General features: G+C 37.5%; 1 protein-coding gene across 4 annotated transcripts in view; it reads right to left on the bottom strand.

The window, feature by feature from the left end:
* LOC138692241 (uncharacterized) overlaps positions 1-26124 on the bottom strand; it is a 69244-nt gene that overhangs the window by 32653 nt on the left and 10467 nt on the right. For 3 of the 4 annotated variants that reach the window (XM_069815375.1, XM_069815374.1, XM_069815377.1), the window contains 7 exons: positions 24720-24850; positions 19878-20013; positions 19658-19805; positions 14977-15051; positions 12713-12865; positions 11653-12645; positions 4420-4508 (listed from right to left, as the gene is read on the bottom strand). In XM_069815375.1, coding sequence (XP_069671476.1) covers positions 4420-4508; positions 11653-12645; positions 12713-12865; positions 14977-15051; positions 19658-19805; positions 19878-20013; positions 24720-24850 — 1725 coding nt within the window. The remainder of the gene's footprint in view (positions 1-4419; positions 4509-11652; positions 12646-12712; positions 12866-14976; positions 15052-19657; positions 19806-19877; positions 20014-24719; positions 24851-26124) is intronic. The other variant, XM_069815376.1, reaches the window with a different exon arrangement.

Raw genomic sequence — 26124 nt, forward strand, 5'->3', positions numbered from 1 at the left:
ATTAAAAAAGCTCTACTACGTTTCGCTTTTTCAATCTTTTCCTCGAACATGAAAACGTTAACATACCGCTCTTGTAACGTATATTACTATTACGGCAGATGGCTGTTGGAAAGAGTTTTACAGTTAAGAATAAAACTTTTAATATACAAGACGAGAAATGGGAATTTATGCAAACCTATTTTCCAAATGAAGAATATGATCCCAAAACTGACTCATTGTCAGTACATTTGGCCATTTTTATTATTTCTACATATATGATTTTTTTTTATAGATTTCTATCATTATATTTTAAGTTTCTTTTCTTCCAAAACAACGCCAATCCTTGTCTAAAAGTTTGTGTTATTGTGTATATCACTTGAAAACAAGCTCAGTCCATATACCGGTAAACAAAAACTGCTAGCCCAGTCCTTTCTGAATGGACTGAATGTGTTTTGAATAATAGTTTGCAAGGCCAAGATGTTAACATTAATAACATCCATGGATAAAATTAACGGGTTTAGAAAGAAACTTGATTTCTGGTCAACATCATTTGACAAAAAGATATTTGATTCATTCCAGTGTATTAAAGATCTCATGGAAAATTTCGCTATATATGATAGGTAAATACTGTGTTTTTGCGGACATGCAACTAAATTTTCACAATTTTAATCAACAACTTTTAGAGTACATTCAGGTAGAAACTCAAAACAATTACGACTACCACAAAGATGTGAATCCGTTTTTAGGCAGTTGCATTCAACTGGTTGAAATTTAAAAAACTACGAAGGAAAATCTCATTCAAATATGTACTAGAAATGGAATGTCTAAATTATTCTTTTATTTCGCAGAGCATAGACCAATTTTGGATCAAAAGAATGCACGAATACTTCGAGCTTGCAAAAATACGTAATTTTTTAATACAGTGAAACCTGTTCAAATCGGAACCTGAATAATCCAGAATCCTGTCTATTTCGTAACAATTTATTGGTCCCGGTGAAATTCGTATGTATTATGTGTAATTTTTCTTGAATAAAACGGAAACTGTCCAACACAGAAACGGAAACTGCCTGCTACTGTTCAAAACGGAAATAATACTTTGGGCACACTGCTTTAATGTAAACTATATTTTTAAAACAGCGTGTAATTTCAAGGAATGTACGAAATATGTAGGTCACTAAGATAAAAACAAGTTTTCTTTGCAACATTTTAAAGGGTACGAGGGTGTGTTGGCCTGTCGGTCATAAATTTTATTACCCTGTTGACTAGGCAGACGAGTCCCTTCAAAGATTTTCACACCCGTATACTGTCGTAGCTAGACAGAGCGCAAGTGTAGTGATGTTCTGGTAAAAAAAGTTGCATAAAATGTGACATTAACATTAAGTGATGAAGTAAAAGTTATCGAGTTAAAGGAAAATTAGAAACGAAGTGTATGTGAAGTAATGTAAAACTCAGGTGTGAGACTTTAAAAAATAAAGATCATAACAAGTGAGTGGCTTGTGGCGAATATTGGTAACATAAAAGGAACCAGAAAGCAAATGCGTATGTGGAAATAAATGAACTGTTGTGGCAGTGGGTTCTTCTTGACCTTTCAAGAACAAGCCAATTTCTGGATCTTTTCTGCAAAACAAGCCATTGTACTGGGAAAGAAATTAGATAAGTCAGAATTCAAGGCTTCTAATGGATGGCTCCTAGTCCAATTAATTAATAATGTGCAGTGATATACAGTGCAGTATTATAGTATAGTGTTGGGTATTAAATTGAATGAGATTAGTAAACTTTAGTAATGTTTAATGACTAATGAGTGAGTCAAGATAACATTTATACAGAAAATGAGATTTTAATCAATATAATTCACCAACGGAATAAGCGACAGAAGGCTGATTTAATGTGAGTAGTGTTAAACGGAATATTTTGTACTTCTTGCAGTTTGCGGCATGCTTGTTGTTCATGTATACCAATGATAAAATATTCCATTTTAATTTCACATCTGAATAATAAGGAAACCTGTTACAACGGAAAAAAATTGGGACCATGTCACTTCCGTCTTGAACAGGTTTTACTGTATTTGCAATCTTGTATTTATGCAAAATGAATTTTTCATCTATATTCACCACTAAAATAAAAGTGAGAAATTTCCTTGAACCTTAAAATGACATCAGAGTCATTTGTGTATGGAATGCTGAGTCCAGATTTAAGAATCTACTTCTGAAAAACAGGCACAATAATCACATTAATTACTTTTTACTTTATAACTACTGAAACATTTTTTATTCTTATGTTTAATGTTGTTTATGTTTCTAAATACAAAATAATTGTTAATAAGACATTTTGACTTATTTTGTAAATCATCTTGCGACCCCTTTCAATTCCTTACACGACCCGTCAGGTGGTTTTTCTTTCATGTGTTACATATAGCTGTATGATTTAACAAGCATAGTTCTGTAACAATCAACTTTCTCCTTACTATTGTTTCTCCAATGGGGGGATAGCTCTATTTTGCATATGTATGCTAGGGCTATAATTTTACACAAAAGAGATAACCATAAAGACAAATGGAAAAGAAAAATAAAGTAGTCTACACAATGAAAACAAAACACAAGCAATCCGTAATTTAGACATTGTGATAACAAAGCAAACACCAGGCATCAATTTGAGATTTACAGAAAAGCAGTTACAACACACATACGTAACACTTCTTAAAAGCTGTCCTCTATAACACAAATATGCAGCTTTCCGTACCATACATCATGAATTAATACACAATTGTCACAGAACACAATCAAACCCTAATAAAATTAAGATACTGTGATAAAATCAAGCATCCCATAACTACGACTCACATACATAACAAATCAAGCATCCACTACAACACACATAACTCAACATAATAGCCACAGTTTTAAAAGTTACTAAGTTCACTCCCAGACAGGGGCGGCCCGTCCCTATGTGCTACAGCACAGTGATAATTTTTGCTCAAATAATGTATTCGTAACACCACAGTATCTGATCTGTCATTTGACAATTTCCCGTGGTTATATTCATGCCACATTATCGAGTGTTTAGTCTTCGCTCTTCGCTCTTTGGTGCCTCAGGGGGTTCGTTGTGCTACTCTGAACTTCATATGAGAATGTAGACATTTATGCGCATGTGCGAAGCTGAAATCACTGCTCTGATTGGCTATTTTTACGCGGGAAAGTGCTGTAGTCAGCTTCAGCACAACACAGCTTGGAGATTGCAAACGTAAAGCGTAACGAAAGGATGCTTGTTTGTGGAAGAACTCGGAACTATTTACAATGTATTTGGTAATTCAAATATCAGACTGCTGCTGCCATCTACCTATAGGCCTATGAGGTTCCTCCTGAATCAGCTAGCAAGCGACGGAAAATGGAATCCCAGAAAATTGAAGCTAAGGAAGTATGTGACCGTATCATTCAGGAAACTACTCATCGTTTCCAGTCTTTAAGCTACCTAGACGCAACAAAATTGTTAAACAGAAAAAATTTTTGAGAATTTTTCGTATAATTTTCGTGAGCGCGAACTTGAAGTTGCTGTCAACAGTTATACTACACTGAACAAAAGGGTGTTAAAGACACAACTTGGAGTTCTGTACGGAAGACCCGACTTCCGAAATATAGATGTCTGTTCAATTGTTACAATACATAGTCTCCAAGAATTTACAGGATCCATTCCGTGAAGTAACGAAGTTGTTAAATATTTTGGTTACAACACCAATGACCACTGCTGAGTCAGAAAGATGTTTTTCTTGCTTGAAACGCATAAAAACGGTTTTTAAGGAACACTATGTCTCACTGCTCTTGCAATACTGTCAATAGAAAAGAGAATGATGTCCAAGATGGAGGGGTTTAACACCAGGGTAACTGACAAGTTCTGCAGTAGGAAGGAACGTCATATGGACTTCATATTTCGTCACTAGGCGAGTCTCAAATTAAGATAAATATACACTTTTTGCTGGTTTGAGTGGAAGAGAAGGCCTTATGGCCTTAACTCTGCCAACTAAAATAAATCATTATTATTATTATTATTATTATTATTATTATTATTATTATTATAAATGTATATAGTAGGGAGATATAGAGATTGTAGCACACTCATTATTTTGACCACCAGCCGCTACTGCTCCCAGAAGAATAAATAAGACACTGTTACTTACATTGAAGAATGTTATTTCCTACAAGGTCTTAAACACATTAGCGAGAAATTTGTGAAACTCCTTTAAGCAACATTGCTTCAGAAGAACTTTTGTTATAGGTGGTGTGAAAGTTATACTGCACATGCTAAGATGGGTTTCTAGCCGGTATCTCTTGCGTTCTTGTAGCAGGCACTCAAATAATAGGCGGTCGACTGTTTGTGTGGGGTGTTCAGAGGGACATGAAGAGCTATTTGGGTTTCTCTTTGCACCACAGGCTGTGTTATGCTCACCTGTTCCAGCTGGCAGTGCCGGGGCACAGACACGTCATCACACCTTGCTGGTGCAGGTCTCGCGTCCACTCTAAGAAGTCATAGTCTGCCTGCACACACAATCATGCATTTAAATGTACTTGCAAACATATTTAAACAAATAACTAGACAACAGCGCAAGATATCTGGAATTAGCAGGTCAGTCAGGTTTGTATAGTAAATGACAATAATCAATAGGCAGCGCATTTTCGTTCCCAAACAAGTTAGGAAAGTTATCGGTTAGTATATCCTGGAGTTCTAGGGTTCAAACTCCGACCCTAAATGCTTACGTCAGGACACTACAAAAGATATAACCTAGTTTGGCACATAATAATAATGGATCATGACAACTTAAAGTGGCATTGCTACTAAATTGAAATGTTCTGTCCAGCTACACTGCGAAACTAGCACTGTACAAAATATTAGTGCTACATATGACAGGAAATATAATTAGATCTAATATATACAATATATTGTGACAGCCACGTGAGATTCGATCTCACGACCAGCAGAAGGAAGTGCAAGGTCGGCCGGCACGGAGGTTGCGCACGCATCTGCTTCCTGTGGCATGTGCTGTGGCTTAGGGAGTAGAGTGGAGTGGGGAGAGAGCGACCGCAGCAGAGAGGAGAGATATCCGGATGATTCGAGAATGGACACGCGTGGAAATCTCTAGATCACGAACTTTCTCGCAACTATGGTTTAGTTATAAATACAAGACGCGAGTGAACTTGAGTCAGTCAGTCAGTTAGTTAGTTAGTTGCAGTGTTGTAGTCAAGCCCCTACAGTCTCGGCTGCGCGGAACGAGGAAACCGGGGCAAATTGAACGCTGCGCTTGCCGCCATATTGTTGGAGAGCAGACGCATAATAGTAGTACATAAATCACGCAATTTAACGCTGTAATGATCTAAAATTGACAGATTATGTCCACTTTCGACGTTTAACGTAAAATTAGGACGAAATAAATATATTCAAATTTTCATTGATATGGGTCAGAGCATTAAAGGAAAGAAAATACGTACACAGCAATTGATAGAAAACATGCTCATACATCCATAAATAGGCCTACGCAATACACATTATAGAATGTATAAATTTATGTTAATTAGCATGTTGTTAGGTTTCAGAGAATGGAAAATTATATTAGCATACATTACGCTTAGATCACAAGACGTAAATAATGCACCTTGATTACACAAGTTCTTATTATAATGAAATTCTTAAGTGAAATAAATATGTGATGTTGTTAAGTTTTTAGAGAATCGAAAATTATATTACCGGTACTTTTAGACCACAGGACATAAGTAACCACGCAAAATGTAATGCGCAAAGGTAGCAAAATTACACCGTATTTATAAGTAATTCTTCAATTAATAAAGGGAATGCTATCAATTATAAAAAATAGCCTACCTGTATCTAATACATTGCAAATAATAGGTAACATGAAGACCTAAAAACTAAACATAATCATATTATGTAAAAAAACATACCTTTTATGAGTGGATTTCTTTACATAATATATTGTTATTTTAAATAAATATATATCATTGCTTGCGGAGTGATAGTACGTAATTTTATGCGCATATGTTATATCAATAAGATGATATTCCTTGCTTTTTTAATAATATATATCCGGCAAAATATAAACGGATTATTTGTATGTGAACTATATGCATTTATAACCCCCCAGTGAAAAATAATGCACTAGGAATATCTACAAAAACAAAACAACAAAGATTGCTGTGCAAATGACAGCATAGACCTCTCACAAATATAAAGTAATTTTAAATAAGCACTTTAACCCAATTTGAAAAGACAACAAACCTCTTGATTCTTGAAAAGGGGGTGGGGGGTAAGTAAATGCTGCGGCAGATGATGACTTAAAATTTGACACATTAAAATGTAAGATATTATAATAGGCCTTCATATAAGTTAGGTAACTATTTACATTTATAACCACAATGAAAGATAATATTGGGAATGCCTGCAAAACAAATTCATGTGCAATTGACAATATAGATACCCCCCAAAAAAACATTTTAAATGAAAAGATAACAACACAGGGCTACCTCTAAATTCTTGCAAGGATGGTTTCTAATAGATGCTGCCAGATGACGTAGAGATTAACAATTACATTACAATTTAATTTATGTTATAATACTCATAGGTTTTTATTTACATTTACAATCCGAATGAAAAATAGAACTGGGAACCCCTGAAAAGAGTGGAATAAATAAAAACTACATAGAAAAAAAAATGAACGGTAACTAATAAGTAGCACAAAAAATGCACATGTTAATATAGTTACATACCTATCGATCCATGAAGAGGATGGATTTTGTTAGATGCTGCCTGACAATTGTTCTATGTAAATTAACGTTGTAAGATCTTGCTGTGTGATGGCATCTAATTTTAGTGTACATTTCAACTGTTAAAGATACAATTCTTACAATGTGATTGTCAGGATAATACATGTTACTGCAGTTCAGGGAATATTTCATTTAGGCCTATGTTTATCTGTTCTAGAATAGTTCTCTTTATCTTTAGATCTACAGGACCTTTAAGTGGCATGCCATTTGTTTCCTTTAACAACTGTCTAATGCAACATTCACATAATCTACAAATCTTTACGATGTCTGCTGATGGAATTGCCAAACCCCCATTGTCTTTTCTCAATAAAAACGCTATGTGTTTGATGGATTTGTTGCCATACAGTGATTCCTCACATTGATGACAATGCTGTTTCTACCTATTTCATGGCGGCGTGAACATGCGCAGACAGGTTTCAATTTTGGACAGCACACCAGCACTCCGTGTGAGTCTAGTATACTATATAACGTCTTTGGTTGTAGTCAGCAAGCCAGCCAGTCTTGTGTAGCAGTGAAGCCAGCTTCGAGACCAGAGTCCGACTTGAGTGTGTCCGCAGCTGTGTGAGCATTTGAAGCCCTGAGTTCGAGTGCAGTGGACCGCAGTTGGAGGACCTGAGTTCGAGTACAGTGGACTGTCTCTGAAGGTCTGTGGTTCGAGATACTGTGAACTCGAGTGACTGAGTTAGAAGAACTGTAAACTGAGAACTGACAGTTCTGATTTGTAAATAGTGCTTTGTGAACATTAGTTAAAATTATCAGTTCATTGTTGTTCTCAATAATCCAAGTAAATTGTCATTGTCATCTGTGGAGTGCAATAACGAATACTGTGTTACTATGTGGAGAGCAAATCCCATTGTTGACGGGAGCAGAATTAAATTGTAGAAAGTGAAGAGTTATTGTTGAGATAATAAAATTACAATATTATAGAACATAACAGTTAAAATGATACACATTAACTGTAAATATTCCATATATTATAATATTGTGACAGCGACGTGAGATTCGAACTCACGACCAGCGTCCCGCAAGAGAGAAGATCGCGCGGAGCACTTTGGGATGGCGCGCGGCGGAGAGGGGAAAGGGCCAACGCGGCGAGAGAGTGGAGAGAGAGTGCGCGTGCATCTGGTGCTGGTAGAGAGGAGAGGGCTCTGGATTTTTCTGGAGTGCCATCTCTAGAGACGCGTGGAACTTTCGAGGCTACGTCGCTGTGGTTATGAATTAAGGACGCGAAGGGACGAGAGGAGAGTTTTCAGTTGATTAGTCAGCCAGTCAGTGAGAAAGCCAGAGCAAGCAAGCCAGTCTTGTGTACCGGAGTTCGACTCGAGTGTGCGTTCGCAACTGCGTCAGCATCTGAAGGCCTGAGTTCGAGTGCAGTGGACCGCAGTTGGAGGGACCTGAGTTCGAGTACAGTGAACTGTCTCTGAAGGTCTGTGGTTCGAGATACTGTGAACTCGAGTGACTGAGATAGAAGAACTGTGAACTGAGAACTGATAGTTCTGATTTGTAAACAGTGCTTTGTAAATATTAGTTAAGATTAACAGTTCATTGTTGTTCGTAATAGTCCAAGTAAATTGTCATTGTCGTCGGTGGAGTGCTATAACGAATACTGTGTTGAGTGAAAATCCAATTGTTGACGAGAGCGTTTAAGGCGAATTATAGAAAGGAATTATTGTTGTGACGAATAAATTACATTGTTGTTACTAATAAAAATTTACAATATACACAATTCATTTAACGAAATCAACTCCGTTACGGCAAACAAAAACATATATTCTGAGATTATGAAATTCAGCCATATCTTTTACTCTAACTGCCAGTAACAATTTGTTTAATCTAAGAAAATGTCCTTCCTATGTCACATGACGTTACAAGGGGACAATAATAATAACAAAAATCAATATACAAATTAGCAATATTTACATTTTACACAATATATACAAATAATTCATTTATCAAAACCTATCCTGTTGCAGTGAACGAAAACATTATATTCTGAGGTTCTGAAACGCAAATCTTTTACGAACATCACTAAAATTTGTTCAAGCTAAGAGAATTTTCTTTCTATGTCATATAGCATATTTATAATACATTGCATCATTGTTATTTAATGATCCCATGCGTACCTGCTTGCAATTCTACCTTGCTTATGCATCCACGTGACGTAATAGATGCACCAGAAGAAACTACTCGATCCGCTGTATGTTTGAGAACAAAAATGTGCTGCCTGTTAATCAGAAGTCCACACCTGTGATTTTAATTTAGCACATCTACCTTCCTTAATTGTAGACAAAAAATTTACCATACCACTCCTATGAAATTAGTGTACGTACGATTGTGTTACTTCGTCTCTTAGTAGATAAATACAATAATTCAGTATTCAATTGTAGTATTAAAATACAGACAAATAGAATGTGACGAGTGTCATACATGACATTATGTTTAATTATAATGTATAATTGCGAATATAGGAATATAAGTTAAATATAGTAAACAAAACCTGTAATTTCCATATGACATAACATACATATGTAGTGGCAGGGCATTGGAGACCACTAAAATTAGACAGAAAGGGGCAACTGGTACAGCAAACATAACCTATAATTTCAACATATCTAAATATTTGTACGGGGAGCAATGCTGATATAACCTCTGCAGTTGCGAGTGTTGTTAAATAAAACATAACATTTTTTATTCATACGGTGCAACTGAAAATTACTGAATCGTGCATAAATGAATGTACAAGAATTTTACAGTATTTAATCGAAATAAAGGCAGGTATTACACATATGAACAACGTAATTTTCACACCAAAAATAATATTACATCTTAACTCGCAAGGAATTATGTCTGAAGTGTCTCCTAATCATTGTTTTAAATTTTATTAACGCAACTAGCTGTACCAGTGCGCTCTGCTGCACCTATTAGAAATGAATATAAAGTAATTACATAATTAAAATAGGACGTTTGATCCAGAGAACATTCGTGTTTGATAGCAGGATAAATCGTTTAGTATGTTACTTAATTTAAATTGTATTTAAATAATTAAAATGCGGTCATTTTGGTCCAGAGAGCAATCATTTGGTGCAATGACAATTCCTTTAACATGTTTCTTAATTGTTATTACATGCAACCATAGTTTAATGAAGATTGACATATCATTTAGTTTAAATGTATATACTTTATATTACTTGCTATATGTTTCAGAAGTTACTGTAATAACATTGTAGAATTATGTCCATCTAGAGAAACTACACTTTCCAATGGTGAAATAATAATTAAACAATTAATTAGCTTCCGATATTACTTCATACAAACACAGAAACAGTCTCTTAGGCTATGTTTAATAGCTTTCGATTGTTGTTGTCCAAGGCCCCTTGTAGACGAAGTCATTTGTTTTTATTTAAGTAAAGCACCTTAGATGGCGTTGTTATTGTAATTTTAAAACTCATTTATCTCATTAAATACCAGTCCTATAAAAATTTCGTATAGAATAAATCTTATCGGGAATTATTTTTAAAGAAACTTTTGTTATGAAATATTTTTCATAAAAATCAATAATAAGCGAGAAATTTCGATTTATTTAATTCAGGCCCCCTTATAACATCCTTTTAAATAGAGTATTTTGAATGCCATATAGCCTAAAATCTAAGTTACAACGAACTTAATTTATATTCCAATTTTTATATAAATCGGTTCAGCCATTATCGCGTGAAAAGGTAACAAACAAACAGACAGACAGACATAGAAACAAAAATTTCAAAAAAGCGATTTTCGGTTTCAGGATGGTTAATTATACATGTTAACACCAATTATTTTTGGAAAATCGAAAATTACCAGAAAAATTTTGGCTACAGATTTATTATTACATTTTAGAGAAATATATGTTACTCTTTATGCATTCCAATTAATTTATATGGTTGAAACGCCGCCTTCGTGATCGGGTTAAGCGAGTCACAAGGTCTGCCTTACGGCCTGTATTAGATCACGATGGCAGTGACACAGTCTATTGTTCCTAGTACTCACAGCGCTCCACGCGGCTAGCAACAATCGCGAGAAGTGCAAGAAATTATCCCAAGCTTCGTGACTGTATATAGTAGACTGTGGTGATATATTAAAAATTAAAAAAACCGTGAACATAACTCAATTTCTGAGGACAGTGAACTTGAATCTCTTTGAATTAATTTCTTACTTACTTACTTACAAATGGCTTTTAAGGAACCCGGAGGTTCATTGCCGCCCTCACATAAGCCCACCAGCGGTCCCTATCCTGTGCAAGATTAATCCAGTCTCTATCATCATAACCCACCTCCCTCAAATCCATTTTAATATTATCCTCCCATCTACGTCTCGGCCTCCCTAAAGGTCTTTTTCCCTCCGGTCTCCCAACTAACACTCTATATGCATTTCTGGATTCGCCCATACGTGCTACATGCCCTGCCCATCTCAAACGTCTGTATTTAATGTTCCTAATTATGTCAGGTGAAGAATACAATGCGTGCAGTTCTGCGTTGTGTAACTTTCTCCATTCTCCTGTAACTTCATCCCGCTTAGCCCCAAATATTTTCCTAAGCACCTTATTCTCAAACACCCTGAACCTATGTTCCTCTCTCAGAGTGAGAGTCCAAGTTTCACAACTATACAGAAGAACCGGTAATATAACTGTTTTATAAATTCTAACTTTCAGACGTTTTGACAGCAGACTGGATGATAAGAGCTTCTCAACCGAATAATAACACGCATTTGCCATATTTATTCTGCGTTTAATTTCCTCCCGAGTGTCATTTATATTTGTTACTGTTGCTCCAAGATAATTTCTACTCTACTAAAACTGTACTTGGTGTCTACATACTTGGAAGCCATACTGTACGAACAGGACGTTGGCAGGGAAGGCGTGGGCGGTGGGCTGCTGCAGACTGTTGCTGCACAGCATCAGCGTGACGTCGGGAGGCAGGGCCAGCAGGTGCCACAGCTCCTGCAGCATGGCGCCCTCCTCGTCCACGACGTCGGGCCGCACCAGCAGGCTGCACAGCTTGGGGCCCACGTGCACGTAGCGCAGGTTGGGGAAGCTGGCCAGCGCCTCCTGGAAGGCAGGCCACATGTCGGCCAGGTCCTCGTACGACACTTGAGCATCCACGTCCAGCACGGGCACCAGGTCCACGAAGCGGTCCTGGCAGTAGCGGTCCAGGGTCACCATCTCGCTGCGCGTGTAGCAGAGCTGCCAGGCGGCGCCGGGACGCAGCTGCGTGTACAGGTGGAGGTGGCTCACTTTCATGGAGGCCCACAGCCCCACCATGTGGAACAGGAAGTCCAGGGCGGGCACGCGCCCCCGGGGCGACACGTCCAACAGCACCGCACGGTGCTGCATTGCTGGGCGATCCTGAATCAGCACCGACACCAGGGGCTCCGCCCCGCACAGCCGCAGCAGCTGGGTGAAGGTACAGAGGGCGTAGTGCAGCCCCGCGAGGCCACCGGCCGCGATGCGCACGCGTGTGGCGCTCACGTGGATCTGGTACGAGCTGCTGCAGGGGAACAGGTGCGTGCTCACCACGCACTCCACCTGACTGTCCGTCCACCGACCGCACGCCGGCTGCACGTCGCCGATCTTGACGTCGAAGCCCAGCGCAAGCAAGGACGGGCGACACACCTCCCACACGTCCAGGATCCGGTGCACGGGCACGGCACTCTGCACCACAGAGATATGCAGCTCCTTGCGAGGCATGAATGGGGGACCATCGAGCTCCACGATGCGCTGCGGCTGGGGCCACAGGAGGTGCAGACTGTGGTGCGTCACCAGCGGTCTGACGGGAGTGCTAATGTGTGTGCGCACCAGGTTCTCGATGGCCTGCAACAGAAATTCCATGGACATCTCCCCAACAAACAGCTTCATCTTGTGGTCATGTGATACTTACCTGATCAATGCGTGGACTCAAGTCCAGGGAAGAGGCCTGCGATGAAAACAGGGTCTTGCGGTCGGATGGATAACTGTTACCATGAACACTAGCGGTGGAGCCATTCCGGACCTGTGCACCGTCACCTCGTCCACAGCTGCTGAATGACTCTACCTGCAAGTTAAATACATACAGTCTTGAGTGTTGGCAGTGTTTCTATCCATTAGCTAATTAGATTATTATTGCCGTGAGCATTATTTTCCAATTAACCTTCGAGCATAAAACTTCCATGTTAAAATAAATACATTGATAAAATGTTAAAATAAGTGAGTACATGAGTAAAAAGTAAAAGATCCTAGGTAAGTAGATAAATAAAGAAATACCACGAATGAATAAATAAATTAATACGTAACTAAGAAAATGCATAAATTACTAAGTAAATAAGTAAATGTACGAGGGGGATCCAGGAAATAACGACCGTTTTGTTGTAATAATTAAAAAAATATATTTATTTGAAAAAACAAAGTCTGTTACATAACTGAAGCTTCCTTTACTTCTCTACATAATCACCACCTACATTTAAACATTTGTCGTATCTGTTCACTAGCTTTAGAATTCCCGTGTTATACTCCTCTGCCGCCAGTTCATTAAGCCAGGTGTTCACTGTCTTCTTCAACTCTTCATCACTTCCAAAACGCGTACCACACAGAACGTCTTTCAGCTTAGTGAAAAGGTGAAAATCGCTAGGAGCAAGGTCTGGACTATAGGGCGGATGATCAAAGATTTCCCAACCGAATTGATCCAGCAATTCTCGAGTTGAAGCAGCAGTGTGCGGGCGGGCGGGCGTTGTCGTGAAGAAGCACAACTACTCTCAAAAGCATTCCTCGCCTCGTGTTTTGGATGGCTCGCCGTAGTTTTCGTAAAGTAGCACAATAACGATTTGCATTGATTGTGGTGCCTTTTGGCATGAAATCCAGCAAAAGAACACCTTTGCGATCCCAAAAGACAGTAGCCATGACTTTTTGTGTTGAGAGAGTCTGTTTGAATTTTCTCGGTTTCTTGGGTGATGAGGGATGATGCCACTGACGTGATTGACGCTTGGTCTCTGGGGTGTTGTGAGACACCCAGGTCTCATCACCAGTCACAATTTGATCAAGAAAGGCGTCTCCATCTGTGTGATATCGCATCAAGAATGTCAATGCTGAGGCCATTCTCTGAGTTTTGTGTTGGTCACTCAGTTGCCGTGGAACCCATCGTGCACAGATTTTGTGGTAGCCAAGATGTTGCGACACAATTTCACCAAGCAAAGAACGAGAAATGTCAGGAAAGGCAATATGCAATTCGTCGAGTGATGTGCGCCTGTCTTGCAAGATTCTGTCGTTCACTTTAGTCTTCAGGTCTTCTGTGATGAGTGATAGGCGTCCGGGTCGAGTTTCATCGTGGACATTTGTTCGCCCATTGTTGAACATTTCGCACCATTTTCTCACATTTCTTTCATTCATTACAGCATCACCATACACTTCTTTCAATTGCCGGTAAATTTCTGCAGGTTTCAAATGTCGGGCATTCAAAAATCGAATCACACTCCTCACCTCACAGTCGGCGGGATTATCAATCACGTCGTTCATTTTGAAGTAACACGAAATGCACAATGGCGACTTGTTGCAACCAGTACTCACAACATTATGAGAACACATGTTAAGGAAGCCAGATGACCTTCAAACAAGGAAGGGGAGTCAGCTGCGCGGTGGGTATGCGCGAACGGTCGTTATTTCCTGGATCCCCCTTGTATAAGAATAAATAAGTAAAATATTAAATAACTTAAATAAATTATTTACAAGTTGTTCATTTTAGCTATTTCATGTTTATATTTTATGTCTTAATTGAGGCACTGACATGGGAAAGCATGTAGGCCTAAGTCACAAAAAATCTAAAATCCGTTTTTTCACAGATAAGATAGTACGAACTCACGCCAGTGGCATGGTAAAGCCAGTATGTCACTAGCAGAAACCGTTTAGTTTCAACAGCTCATAAAAGATGGCATTAGTGTTAAGTAGCGTCCTTTGTAACAGATCCACAAACGTTTTTTGCTTGTCCTGTAAAATTTCGTTTTTGTGGCTTACATGCTTTCCCATGGTAATGCCTCAATTATCTTATTTATGCTGTTCCTTACATATATTGGATTACATAACTTATTAATTAGTAGATAACAATTTTAAAGTTTAAGAAGAAAAAAACTAATTACTATGATGTAATGTATGTAGTTGCAAAATCAGATACATCACTTTTTTTTCGAAGTCCGCCGAATTAGCTCTGTGGTAAGCTGTCTGCCTCCAGACTAGCCGGCCCGGGTTCGATTCCTGGCGGGGTCAGAAATTTTCATGTAAAATTTTTACCTCGGGACTAGGAGAGATGGCAGTGCACAACTTTTAATCACTAGATTGTACACCAATATGCATGGGTTAAATCCTAAAACTCTCCGCAGTGCATATGAAGAGAAGGCAAATTATATCACTGTTGATTGTGATTCGTCCGTCGAATGGGGACATTAAGCCTGGCGGCACCCTTGGTGATATTGACAGGAGTAGGCTATGTGCTGGTACCGGGTTTCCCCTTCTCCCTTCCTCATCTTCTTCATCACTCATTCCAGACACTACACTTACACGAACACTTAAACATACTCTCACCCTAGTACACGACATAACTATCCACAGATATACGTCATGGACAGTGTGGCCCGCCGAAGTGGTGTACAACTAGAAAAATGGGTCACGGGCCTGCCATCTATCCGCAATATATGCGGAACCCGAATCACGCAAGTGAAGTGGGTAGGCATTGGAGACACACACACACACATTTTTTTTTTTTTCGAAAATGAGTTAATGTTATATTTCATATCTTCATATGATTCTACAACTGCTATAGCACTATTATGCTCCAAACCCAGATACATCACATGGATTTGCATGATGAAAGAATAGTATTGGTTGCAAATCCTTGGTTCCTTGCAAACGTTTTTCCTTCATACTGAAAAATTATATTTTAGTGATGTATCTGATTTTGCAACTACACCTCATATACCGAAGTACATATGATATTTCCGTGTAGAATTCTGCATTACCATATGGTGAAGAATGGGTAGAACAGAGAAAAGTTCTCTCCAGCACCAGGATTCGAACCCAGGTTTTCAGCTCTACATGCTGACGCTTTATCCACTAAGCCACACAGGATTCAAATTCTGATACCCGATCGAATCCTTCTCAGCTTAAGTTCTACCTCTCTGTTCCTCTTTGGTTTCACAATACATGAGAGTAGAGAACAGAGAGGTAGAACTTAAATTGAGAAGAATTCAATCTGGCATCGGAATTTGAATTCGGTGTGGCTTAGTGGATAAAACGTCAGCACAAAGAGCTGAAAACCCGGTGCCGCAGTGAATTTTTTTTCCATACTACCCATTCTTCACTATTTCAGAAAAAAACTAAGATAATGAATGGAAATATCCATTAACAAAACAAATATAACGGCCTTTTGTGGTAAATACCCAATACCAAACAAAATTTGTTTAAATAACACAATTCTGGAAAGAGTTAATGATTTTAATTATTTAGGATATGAACTTTCTTTTGTTGAAAATTTGGATTTATCAGAGAAAATTGTAAAATTCAACAAATCAATGGGGATCATTAAGAGAGTTTTAAAACCTTCATTAGTACAAAAATCAACTCGTACTCGTCTTTATCAAATAATAGCTCGACCAGTCTTATGTTATTGGAGTGAAGCATGGACTATAAGGACAAAAGATGAAAGCAGAGTAACAGCTTGCGAGATGAGATTCATGCGCCGAACAGCTGGCTACACTAAATGGGATCGAAAGAAAAATGAAGATATCCTTCAAGAACTGGACTATATCTCCAGATATCAGTTAAACTGGAAGGAACACGTCTCAAGAATGGTTTCATCCGGATCCCTAAGGCAATAATGAAGTATCGTCCAAATGGGAAACTGTCACTTGGTCGACCTATGAAAAGATGGCAAGAAAATCGCTTTTTCAGGCCGTAACCATAACAGGATGGGGTAGCTCAGTTGGTAGAGCAGCTGGCTACGGACTGGAAGGTCTGCGGTTCGATCCCAGGTGGTGACAGGATTTTTTCTCGTTGCCAAACTTTCAGAACGGCCCCAAGGTTCACTCAGCCTTCTATAAAATTGAGTACCGGGTCTTTCCTGGGGGTAAAAGGCGGTCAGAGCGTGGTGCCGACCACACCACCTCATTCTAGTGCCGAGGTCATGGAAAGCATGGGGCTCTACCTCCATGCCCCCCAAGTGCCTTCATGGCATGTTACGGGGATACCTTTACCTTTTTACTTGACAGGATGATGATGATGATGACTAAGATAATGGCTTTTTTAAAATCACATATATTATTTATTTACCGAAGCTTCAAAATTTACAAATAATCCTATTTCACGAAAGTATGTTAAGGTTGTAGTTAAAATGAATAATAAACTTAGTATAATACATAACAATGCAAATAAGTTTACAATCTTAAAAATCTAGTAAGTGAAACTGAGAAAATATTTACAACAGCAATGTTTAATAAATATTTTGAAAATAGGAGAACAGTATGTAATGTTACATTCATATAAATCTGCATAGAATTGGAATATATCAGTCCCCTAACTGCCCACTGTGCAACTCAAACCAAGAAATGGATTCGGAACACCTCAAAATCTGTGCTTCAGTGGCTGGGCATGATAATATCTTTGAAAAATATTGGAGTGCAAGAGGTCAAATGACTTTATTGTCAAACAATTCATTTTTATATTTCAATATGCCTGGTGAATTATTAAATAAGTATATAATAAATTTTCAATCTTAAGACATATCAACTTGCAAATGTTTATTTGCTATTTTAGTTTATCAGCGAACGTTTTTCAGTAAGTAGTCTTATAATAATAATTATCTGTGTCTCTATATAATAACTCGCATATATTTTGCACTTATTATCATTTCTCCATCTCAATTTTCAGATGAAACACATACATAACACACGAACATCAGCTACGCAAATTATCATATATCCTACGACAATCCTCAACTAATGATTACTCTTAAAATATCTATTTTATCAATCATCATTATAAATTTTAAAATTTTAACAATATTGACAAATTTTAATCATAATTGTATATTTTATTTGTAACATGAGCTATATGTATAAAAAATCCGTCCAATTCAATTTCAAAATATAAAGATTATATCAATAATTGTTCTGTATTGTCACATTTTACATAAAGCTCATGAATTTCATGTATTGCATACATACATTGTTCTTTATTCTTTGTTATTTGCATAATTATTATTATAGGTCCAGATTATATGATTTTGTTATATCTGAAGATGCCCCAAACGGCGGAAACGTTCATATATCTTATTAAATAGCAAATAAACATTTGCAAGTTGATATGTCTTAAGATTGAAAATTTATTATATACTTATTTATTGTCAAACGCCTGGCATTAGAAAACAACAACATTCATATAAATTAAAAATCACATATAAAAACAAAAATAATTTTAGAATATAAACCTTTAAAACAAGTTTTATATTTTATATACAGTCCTTTTCTTTTGGACAAAAAGGAGATGGAACCCAGTATAGAATATATTATAGCGTATGTGGATATGATTAGGGCTATTGTTCAGTGCATGAGACTTTTTAACTTTCAAGGTCTACACTGAGTTTATGATGTTAAAAACATAATTAACAACACATGTATCAGTTTCATTATGAAAAATACAACAAAAAGGTGCCAGAATGCCATTCCAGCATGTTCCACCACAAAAAGAAGGCACAAATATATAACAATTCCTACTATACTAAAAGCCAGGTTATGAACTGACTAAACAGGAAGTAGTTGGCAGGGCGAGAGGAAAGTGCGGGTTAGACGAGTAGCCTGTGCAGTGATGACATGTTGAGTATTGCGGGCGGAGGGGGGGGAAGGAGAACGGAGCTTTTCATTGGATCTCACGTGAAAATGTCGTCTGCTAACGAAAATCTGGCAACGGAATCATGGAGACAGTGTAGTCAAACTTCCCAGTTCATTTGCAGTACCACGTGTATTACAAGCCGCATTTCATACCAGCGTCATTAGCTCGTGCTTTCTTAAAAACAGTAATTTTAGTTACTAATATTGTTGATAGTGTTATCGAGAACTATATACAGTAGTTATTTTAAACATATCGGTGACAAACGCTGAACACACTTTGAATCTCGCGCCACTATGTGGCAACAGAGCTCAGAAAGAGAGCAACAGAACGTTGCTTCCGGTTTAGTCGGTTCATAACCCGGCTTTTAGTATAGTAGAGGAGAGGAATAAGGTGCTTAGGAAAATATTTGGGGCTAAGAGGGATGAAATTACAGGAGAATGGAGAAAGTTACACAACACAGAACTGCATCAATTGTATACTTCACCTGACATAATTAGGAACATTAAATCCAGACGTTTGAGATGGGCAGGGCATGTAGCACATATGGGCGAATCCAGAAATGCATATAGAGTGTTAGTTGGAAGGCCGGAGGGAAAAAGACCTTTGGGAAGGCCGAGACGTAGATGGGAGGATAATATTAAAATGGATTTGAGGGAGGTGGGATATGATGATAGAGACTGGATTAATCTTGCTCAGGATAGGAACCGATGGCGGGCTTATGTGAGGGCGGCAACGAACCTCCGGGTTCCTTAAAACCCAGTAAGTAAGTAAGAGGAGAGGAACTAGAAAAGATCTGTTTGGAACCAAGTCCAAAAGTGAAGTCCCCAGCCTTATTTGGTACGGCCAGTAAAGGAGGATCAAAAAATTAGGGAAGGAGGGATGGTAAATGACGTCATGAAGGAAAGAAGGGGAATGGAGTAGGGGAAAATATGCATGCTCACACGAAAGAGGATACAATGAAGAATATAAAAAGACTCACCGACACACTGCGCACACGGCTGACGTTGTGCTGCAGATGTTCCTGGTGCCCATTCACAGACGGAGAAAAGGACGTAAACCTCTTAACGAGGGACAGCAGTTCCGGCTTCTGGGAGGCCAAGTCCAGGGGCGTCTTCCCACCGAACTTCCTGTCGACAAGTAACACACACATGAGCACGCCTGGCACGCTCTGCCCCCACCATGTGCTGCGGAGCACTCACCCCTTCATGGCCTGGATGAGGGGGTTAGCACCACTCTGCATCAGCTCCTCCACGATGTCCTCGTCGGCCCGCAGCACGGCGTCATGCAGAGGTGTGGCCCCGCACGCGTTCATGGCATTCACGTCGGCACCCCGATCTGCACACAGCAACACACACAGCATCAGCTGGAAGTCTAACCTAGTTCATCAGTCTTCTGTGATTTTTTTCCAAATGCCTAAAATACTGTTTCTGGCCTAATCTAACGACATTACTCTGTCATATCGAGACTATGATACCAGAGCATCTGCAATACTATAGATCAGGCCTGCAGAACTCGTAAGAAGGGGAAATATGATGTCAGCCTCACTCCACTTCTATTGGGGATGATCGACTTCCGCGTAGAGTTGTTTACCTTCTCCTGTCGTCAAAGGTCCATCAGTGGTGGCATGTAATTTTCAAAAAGGACTGTAATGAATTCATTGTTTTTATAATGCGTTATCTCGTTTCAAGTTTTACAATTATGCTAGATTTTCTGTCGGTAGTTTCTTTGAGATTTCTTTGCACCTAACCTGTTTTAGATTTTCGAAAACTTTCCTCCTATCATCACCTATGGAAACATAAATTTATAGCATTTAAGTAATGAACCTTGAAAGTCACTATTAGTTTCAATTCAAAATGAACACTACGAGTGACGTCCTTAATTTTACAGTATATAAATAAATAATCAATATACAGTTCGTAATAATGAACTTACCCGAAAGTTTGTGCATTCCGTAATTCTTAATATGGACTTTGTTGAAATGTGGTTCAATATTGAAGTGACGAGTAGAAATAAATTGGATGGGACACAGTAAACAAGCAATTCTTTCGTCTTCAACAACAAAATAATCATATTACTATTTCCTTTGGAAGTAATATTCCTTCACGGGTTTAGATTTTGCCATGTTCCAGTTCTCTTTAAACTGCAGTACGCGTATTATTTGTTTGTTTACTTATTTACTTATATATATATATATATATATATATATATATATATATTTACTTATGTATTTATTTATTTCTTTACTTATTTATTTATTTAATAATAATAATAATAATAATAATAATAATAATAATAATCCGTGGCGCTACAGCCCATGACGGGCCTAGACCGACCAGCTGGCTGCTGGCCTCACGCCCACATGCCGAAGCAGAGGTGGACGATCATCCAACCAGAATGGAGGTATCGTGTGGTTAGCACGATCATCCCCCCAGCCGTTATAGCTGGTATTCGCAACCGGATTCCGCTACCTATCGTAGCTCCCCAAGTGCATCACGATGCTGGGTGGGCACCGGTCCCATACACTGGCCGAAATTTCATGAGAAAAATTTCTTCCCCCATGAGGACTCGAACCAGCGCATTTATTTATTTATTTGAGTAGCTTAATATCAAAGACGGACATCTGTCATCTCCATAGTTTTGATCTAGAGGCAATTTTTTTAATTCACAGTGTTCTTTGTAATATTTAACACAATTTATTTTATAAATGTAGTGTTAGAATTTGCATATGGTTTCACTATAACTGGAAAGAGCATGAAAAATTGTACAAAAAACCACAGCTACCTAAATTTCGATTGAGGTCAGATGTCCGTCTTTGATATTAAGCTACTCATTTATTTGCGTATTTACTTAATTTCTTACTTTCTTACTTATTTACTTATGTATTTACTTATTTATTTATTTATATATTTATTTGGCTGGAGTGTGTTACAATGTTGAATGACAGCATTGACATCCGGTCATATAGCTATCACTTATCAACGTACAATTTATTTATCGCCCTATTATTAGTAAAACCAGTAAAGACCAGTAATCCGATTTTTTCGATTAACCATTCAGTCCATCCCCTTCATTACCACGGATAAGAGGTTATACTGTATGCAGAAATTTGATCCAAACAAATGTAACACATTAAAATTCCTATACAGAATAAAAAGTTACAGTTGTTTGGAACAAATTTCTGCACATCTAAAGGACAAAATTTAAATTCTTTCAATCATTTATCAACATATCAGTTCAGTTTTGAGTTCTAGTTCAGTCTTCAAATTGGAGAAAAGTAAGCCTTAAAGCTGTTAACAGGGGAAAAGGTACGGAGCCCAGTTTAGGAATGGCAAGGACAACAGGACGAGAGCAGAATGGCGCCAATAGGGATATCCTGAACTAGCACCAACAGATAGCGTGCGTGTACTTTGAGGGATGCGCTTTGCGTGTGCATTTGTTTTTCGGTATATAAACATTGAGGATTTACGCAGTGTATTAGTACATTAAATACTCTTAAAAACAATTCAAAATGTCAAAACAACTCAAAATGTCATATTTTTGTTGTGTTCTTATATGTAAAACTCAGGGAAAGCCTTTTGTCTTCATTCAGGTCCCAAAATATTCTGAATATATGCTTTCAATCTTAAAAAATTTAACCAATTAAATTGCGCCTCGAAACAACAAATATAACTACTTGAAGTAAGAAATTGCTAGCTACAGTTTCATTTTGGAAGAGGACAAAGAAAAATTAATAAAAACATATGCATCCTCGACAGCAAGCTATGTTAGCTTAGATTATATTCAGTACTTCTAGAAGTCTCCGAATTTTACGCCTGTAGTTAACTCTCGGTTAACTGGGATGTTTATTATCCAGGACGAACCATAGTGCTACTGTAAAAAACCTCGGCATCTATTTCGACTCTAATATGAACTGGAATACGCAAATCAGATATATCTGTAGAAAAGTTTTCTCTATCATGCATTCTTTGAAATGCCTGAAAAATTTCCTTCCTACTAAACTCAAACAAATTCTAGTACAGACCCTTGTAATGCCTCACTTTGACTATTGTGATGTTTTATATAGCGACCTAAGTGCTGAACTTTCTCAAAAACTTCAACGTGTACATAATGTCTGCGTCCGATTTACTTTCAATATCTGCCGACATGATCATATATCGGAATATTTTCTACGACTCTCCTGGCTCCGCTTGCAAGATCGACGATTAGTACATTCTCTTTGCCTGCTATATCGAATTATACATGATTCCACACCCAACTACCTTGCCTCTCGGTTTACTCTCCTAGCTTCACATCATAATCGTAATACACGTTCACAGCACAATCTGTTGCTATCGATACCACGTCATCAGACATCTCTGTACTCAAGTTCTTTCTCAATAGCCATGGCCCGCTCATGGAATTCGCTCCCGCTGGAAATCAGGGGTAGTCTTAGTCCTCAGTTGTTTAAAATTAGGTTGTTTAGAAATATTTTAAATGCACAGAACTAGTTTTTAGGTATAATTTTTATTTATTTATTTATTATTACTATTATTATTATTTTACACAGTCATTACTTTATTTTTCCATTAACACTAATATCTAGGTAATTGTCATTGTCTCAATGTAACACGTGCTGTGCTAATCATACTAATTGTACTATTCCTTTAGTTGTGAGATTATATTCATATGTATTAATTTTTTTTTTTTTTCTTTTAAGTTAATACTTGTATACTAGAATGTATTTTTCTGTTTGTGATTATGTATTCAGTCTCCTTTTTTTTTTTTATTACATATATATTTTTTTATTGTTGTTATTTCAAAGTTAATACTGATTGTGGATATGTATTCAATCTCTCTTTTTTACTCAATTATGTTTATTATTATTTTTAAGTTCATATTTGTATACCGGTATGTATTTTTTCTGTATGTAATTTGATCGTGGTTGAGTGGAAGAGAAGACCTGATGGCCTTAACTCTCCCAGGGAAAATAAAACTATTATTATTATTATTATTATTATTATTATTATTATTATTATTATTATAGTGAAATCCATTTCGTGAATAATGTTTTTAATATGTTGTAGACTAATTACTAAAACCATGTTTTTACTTCAAATTTTCAAAATCATCCTACACAGTATTCAAAACTGCATGTCCCTAACCTACAAAATGCATGAATAATCGTGATACTACTGCGATCATATTATATCATCTTATCAAACATTGCATTTGATCTTTCTGCAACTAGAGAAAAAATACAAGGAATTCAATCTCGATAGTCCCTTCCGTATAAAAAAAACACATTGGTGGCTGCATATACTGTTTTTAGTATACGGAACTTACAATACTAGTGATTAAAGAGGTAATATTCACCTTCGACAAAGTTCCTATTTTATTTATGTATTATTCGTGCATCTCGTTCTCAAAGTCCTCGTTTAGGTTCACGAACATTCAATTTACTCGTTTCTATATTCTGCATACTGCAGATTTCTCCATCCATCTCTTAAGAGGAATCGCTCAGTATTATACAAGTTTACTCTATTATTTATCGTAAATTAAATTTAACTATAAGGTAAGAAAATACTGAATTATTTTTTTTTTAGTAGGTTATTTTACGACGCTTTATCAACATCTTAGGTTATTTAGCATCTGAATGAGATGAAAGTGATAATGCCAGTGAAATGAGTCCGGGGTCCAGCACTGAAAGTTACCCAGCATTTGCTCATATTGGGTTGTGGGAAAACCCCGGAAAAAACCTCAACCAAGTAACTTTCCCCGACCGGGAATCGAACCCAGGCCACCTGGTTTCGCGGCTAGACGCGCTAACCGTTACTCCACAGGTGTGGACTACTGAATTATAATAAATTATACTAGGTTATACAAAATAATTATAAATATAACTTTGACACACTCAGAAAACCAACAAGTGGGAGAATGTAATGAATTGTAGCATATTACATAACATAGCCCTACAACATGTTGTGCCGCATGGATCACTCCTGCCATCTAATGGTAAAACTTCGCATAAGATATCCCTATAAGGGGAGAAGCAGCAGACTCACCAATGAGGCAAGTGACGATGTCCTTGTTTCCATAACAGGCTGCCCAGTGAAGAGGCGTATTCTTGCTGTCGTCACTGTCCCACGAGTTGATACCAATGCCGGCTGCAATCAGCTGGCATACCCGCCCCACTCTGTAGCAAACACACAATGGAAAGCAATTAGCTGTTGCATATCCACTCTAACCTGCCACATATGCCTGCACAGTGGCGCCAACTTTTAGAAAACATTGGGTGGGCTCAAACACGAGTTATAAGTTAAAGTAAATAAATTTCATAAATGATAATAATAATAATAATACTTACTTACTTACTGGCTTTTAAGGAACCCGGAGGTTCATTGCCGCCCTCACATAAGCCCGCCTTTGGTCCCTATCCTGAGCAAGATTAATCCAGTCTCTACCATCATATCTCACCTCCCTCAAATCCATTTTAATATTATCTTCCCACCTACGTCTCGGCCTCCCCAAAGGTCTTTTTCCCTCCGACCTCCGAACTAACACTCTATATGCATTTCTAGATTCGCCCATACGTGCTACATGCCCTGCCTATCTCAAACATCTGGATTTAATGTTCCTAATTTTGCTTGTTTTTGCTTCCTTTTTGAGATAAAAATTATTTCATATAAAACATTTCATAGCGTGTTGGGAATACCATTGACTGAATGAAATTAATAATAATAATAATAATAATAATAATAATAATAATAATAATAATAATAAAATAATAATAATAATAATAATGTTATGTTTTATTTAACGATGCTCGCAACTGCAGAGGTTATATCAGTGTCACCGGATGTGCCAGAATTTTGTCCCGCAGGAGTTCTTTTACATTCCACTAAATCTACTGATATGAGCCTGTCGCATTTAAGCATACTTAAATGCCATCGACCTGGCTCGGGATCGAACCCGCAACCTTGGGCATAGAAGGCCAGCACTATACCAACTCGCCAACCAGGTCGAATAATAATAATAATAATAATAATAATAATAATAATAATAATAATAATAATAATAATAATAATGGTTTAATTAGACCGCAAAACTCTTGCAATCATAAAAGACACACAAACAAATACAAAGTCTAAAGTTAAGTTTATGGGGGAAATTTCAGAACCTTTCGAAGTAAAAACAGGAGTAAGATAAGAAGATGGACTCTCTACATTACTTTTCAACAATACTTGAAAAACTAATACAAGAGTGGCGTAAACAAAAAACAATCCTCAAAATTAATCAACCAATCACATTAGGCAGAGGAAAACTAAAGACAGATGCCTAGCATTTGCAGACGACATAGCAATTTTACCTCATGACGTCATAACAGCTGAAAAACAGACTGAACTGTTAAAAGAAAAAATAAACGCCAAAAAATAAATCGCGGAGAAATTGGTCTCCAGATATCTTTCA

Source organism: Periplaneta americana, chromosome 16, assembly GCF_040183065.1.
Source record: "Periplaneta americana isolate PAMFEO1 chromosome 16, P.americana_PAMFEO1_priV1, whole genome shotgun sequence".
NCBI classification, from domain to species: domain Eukaryota; kingdom Metazoa; phylum Arthropoda; class Insecta; order Blattodea; family Blattidae; genus Periplaneta; species Periplaneta americana.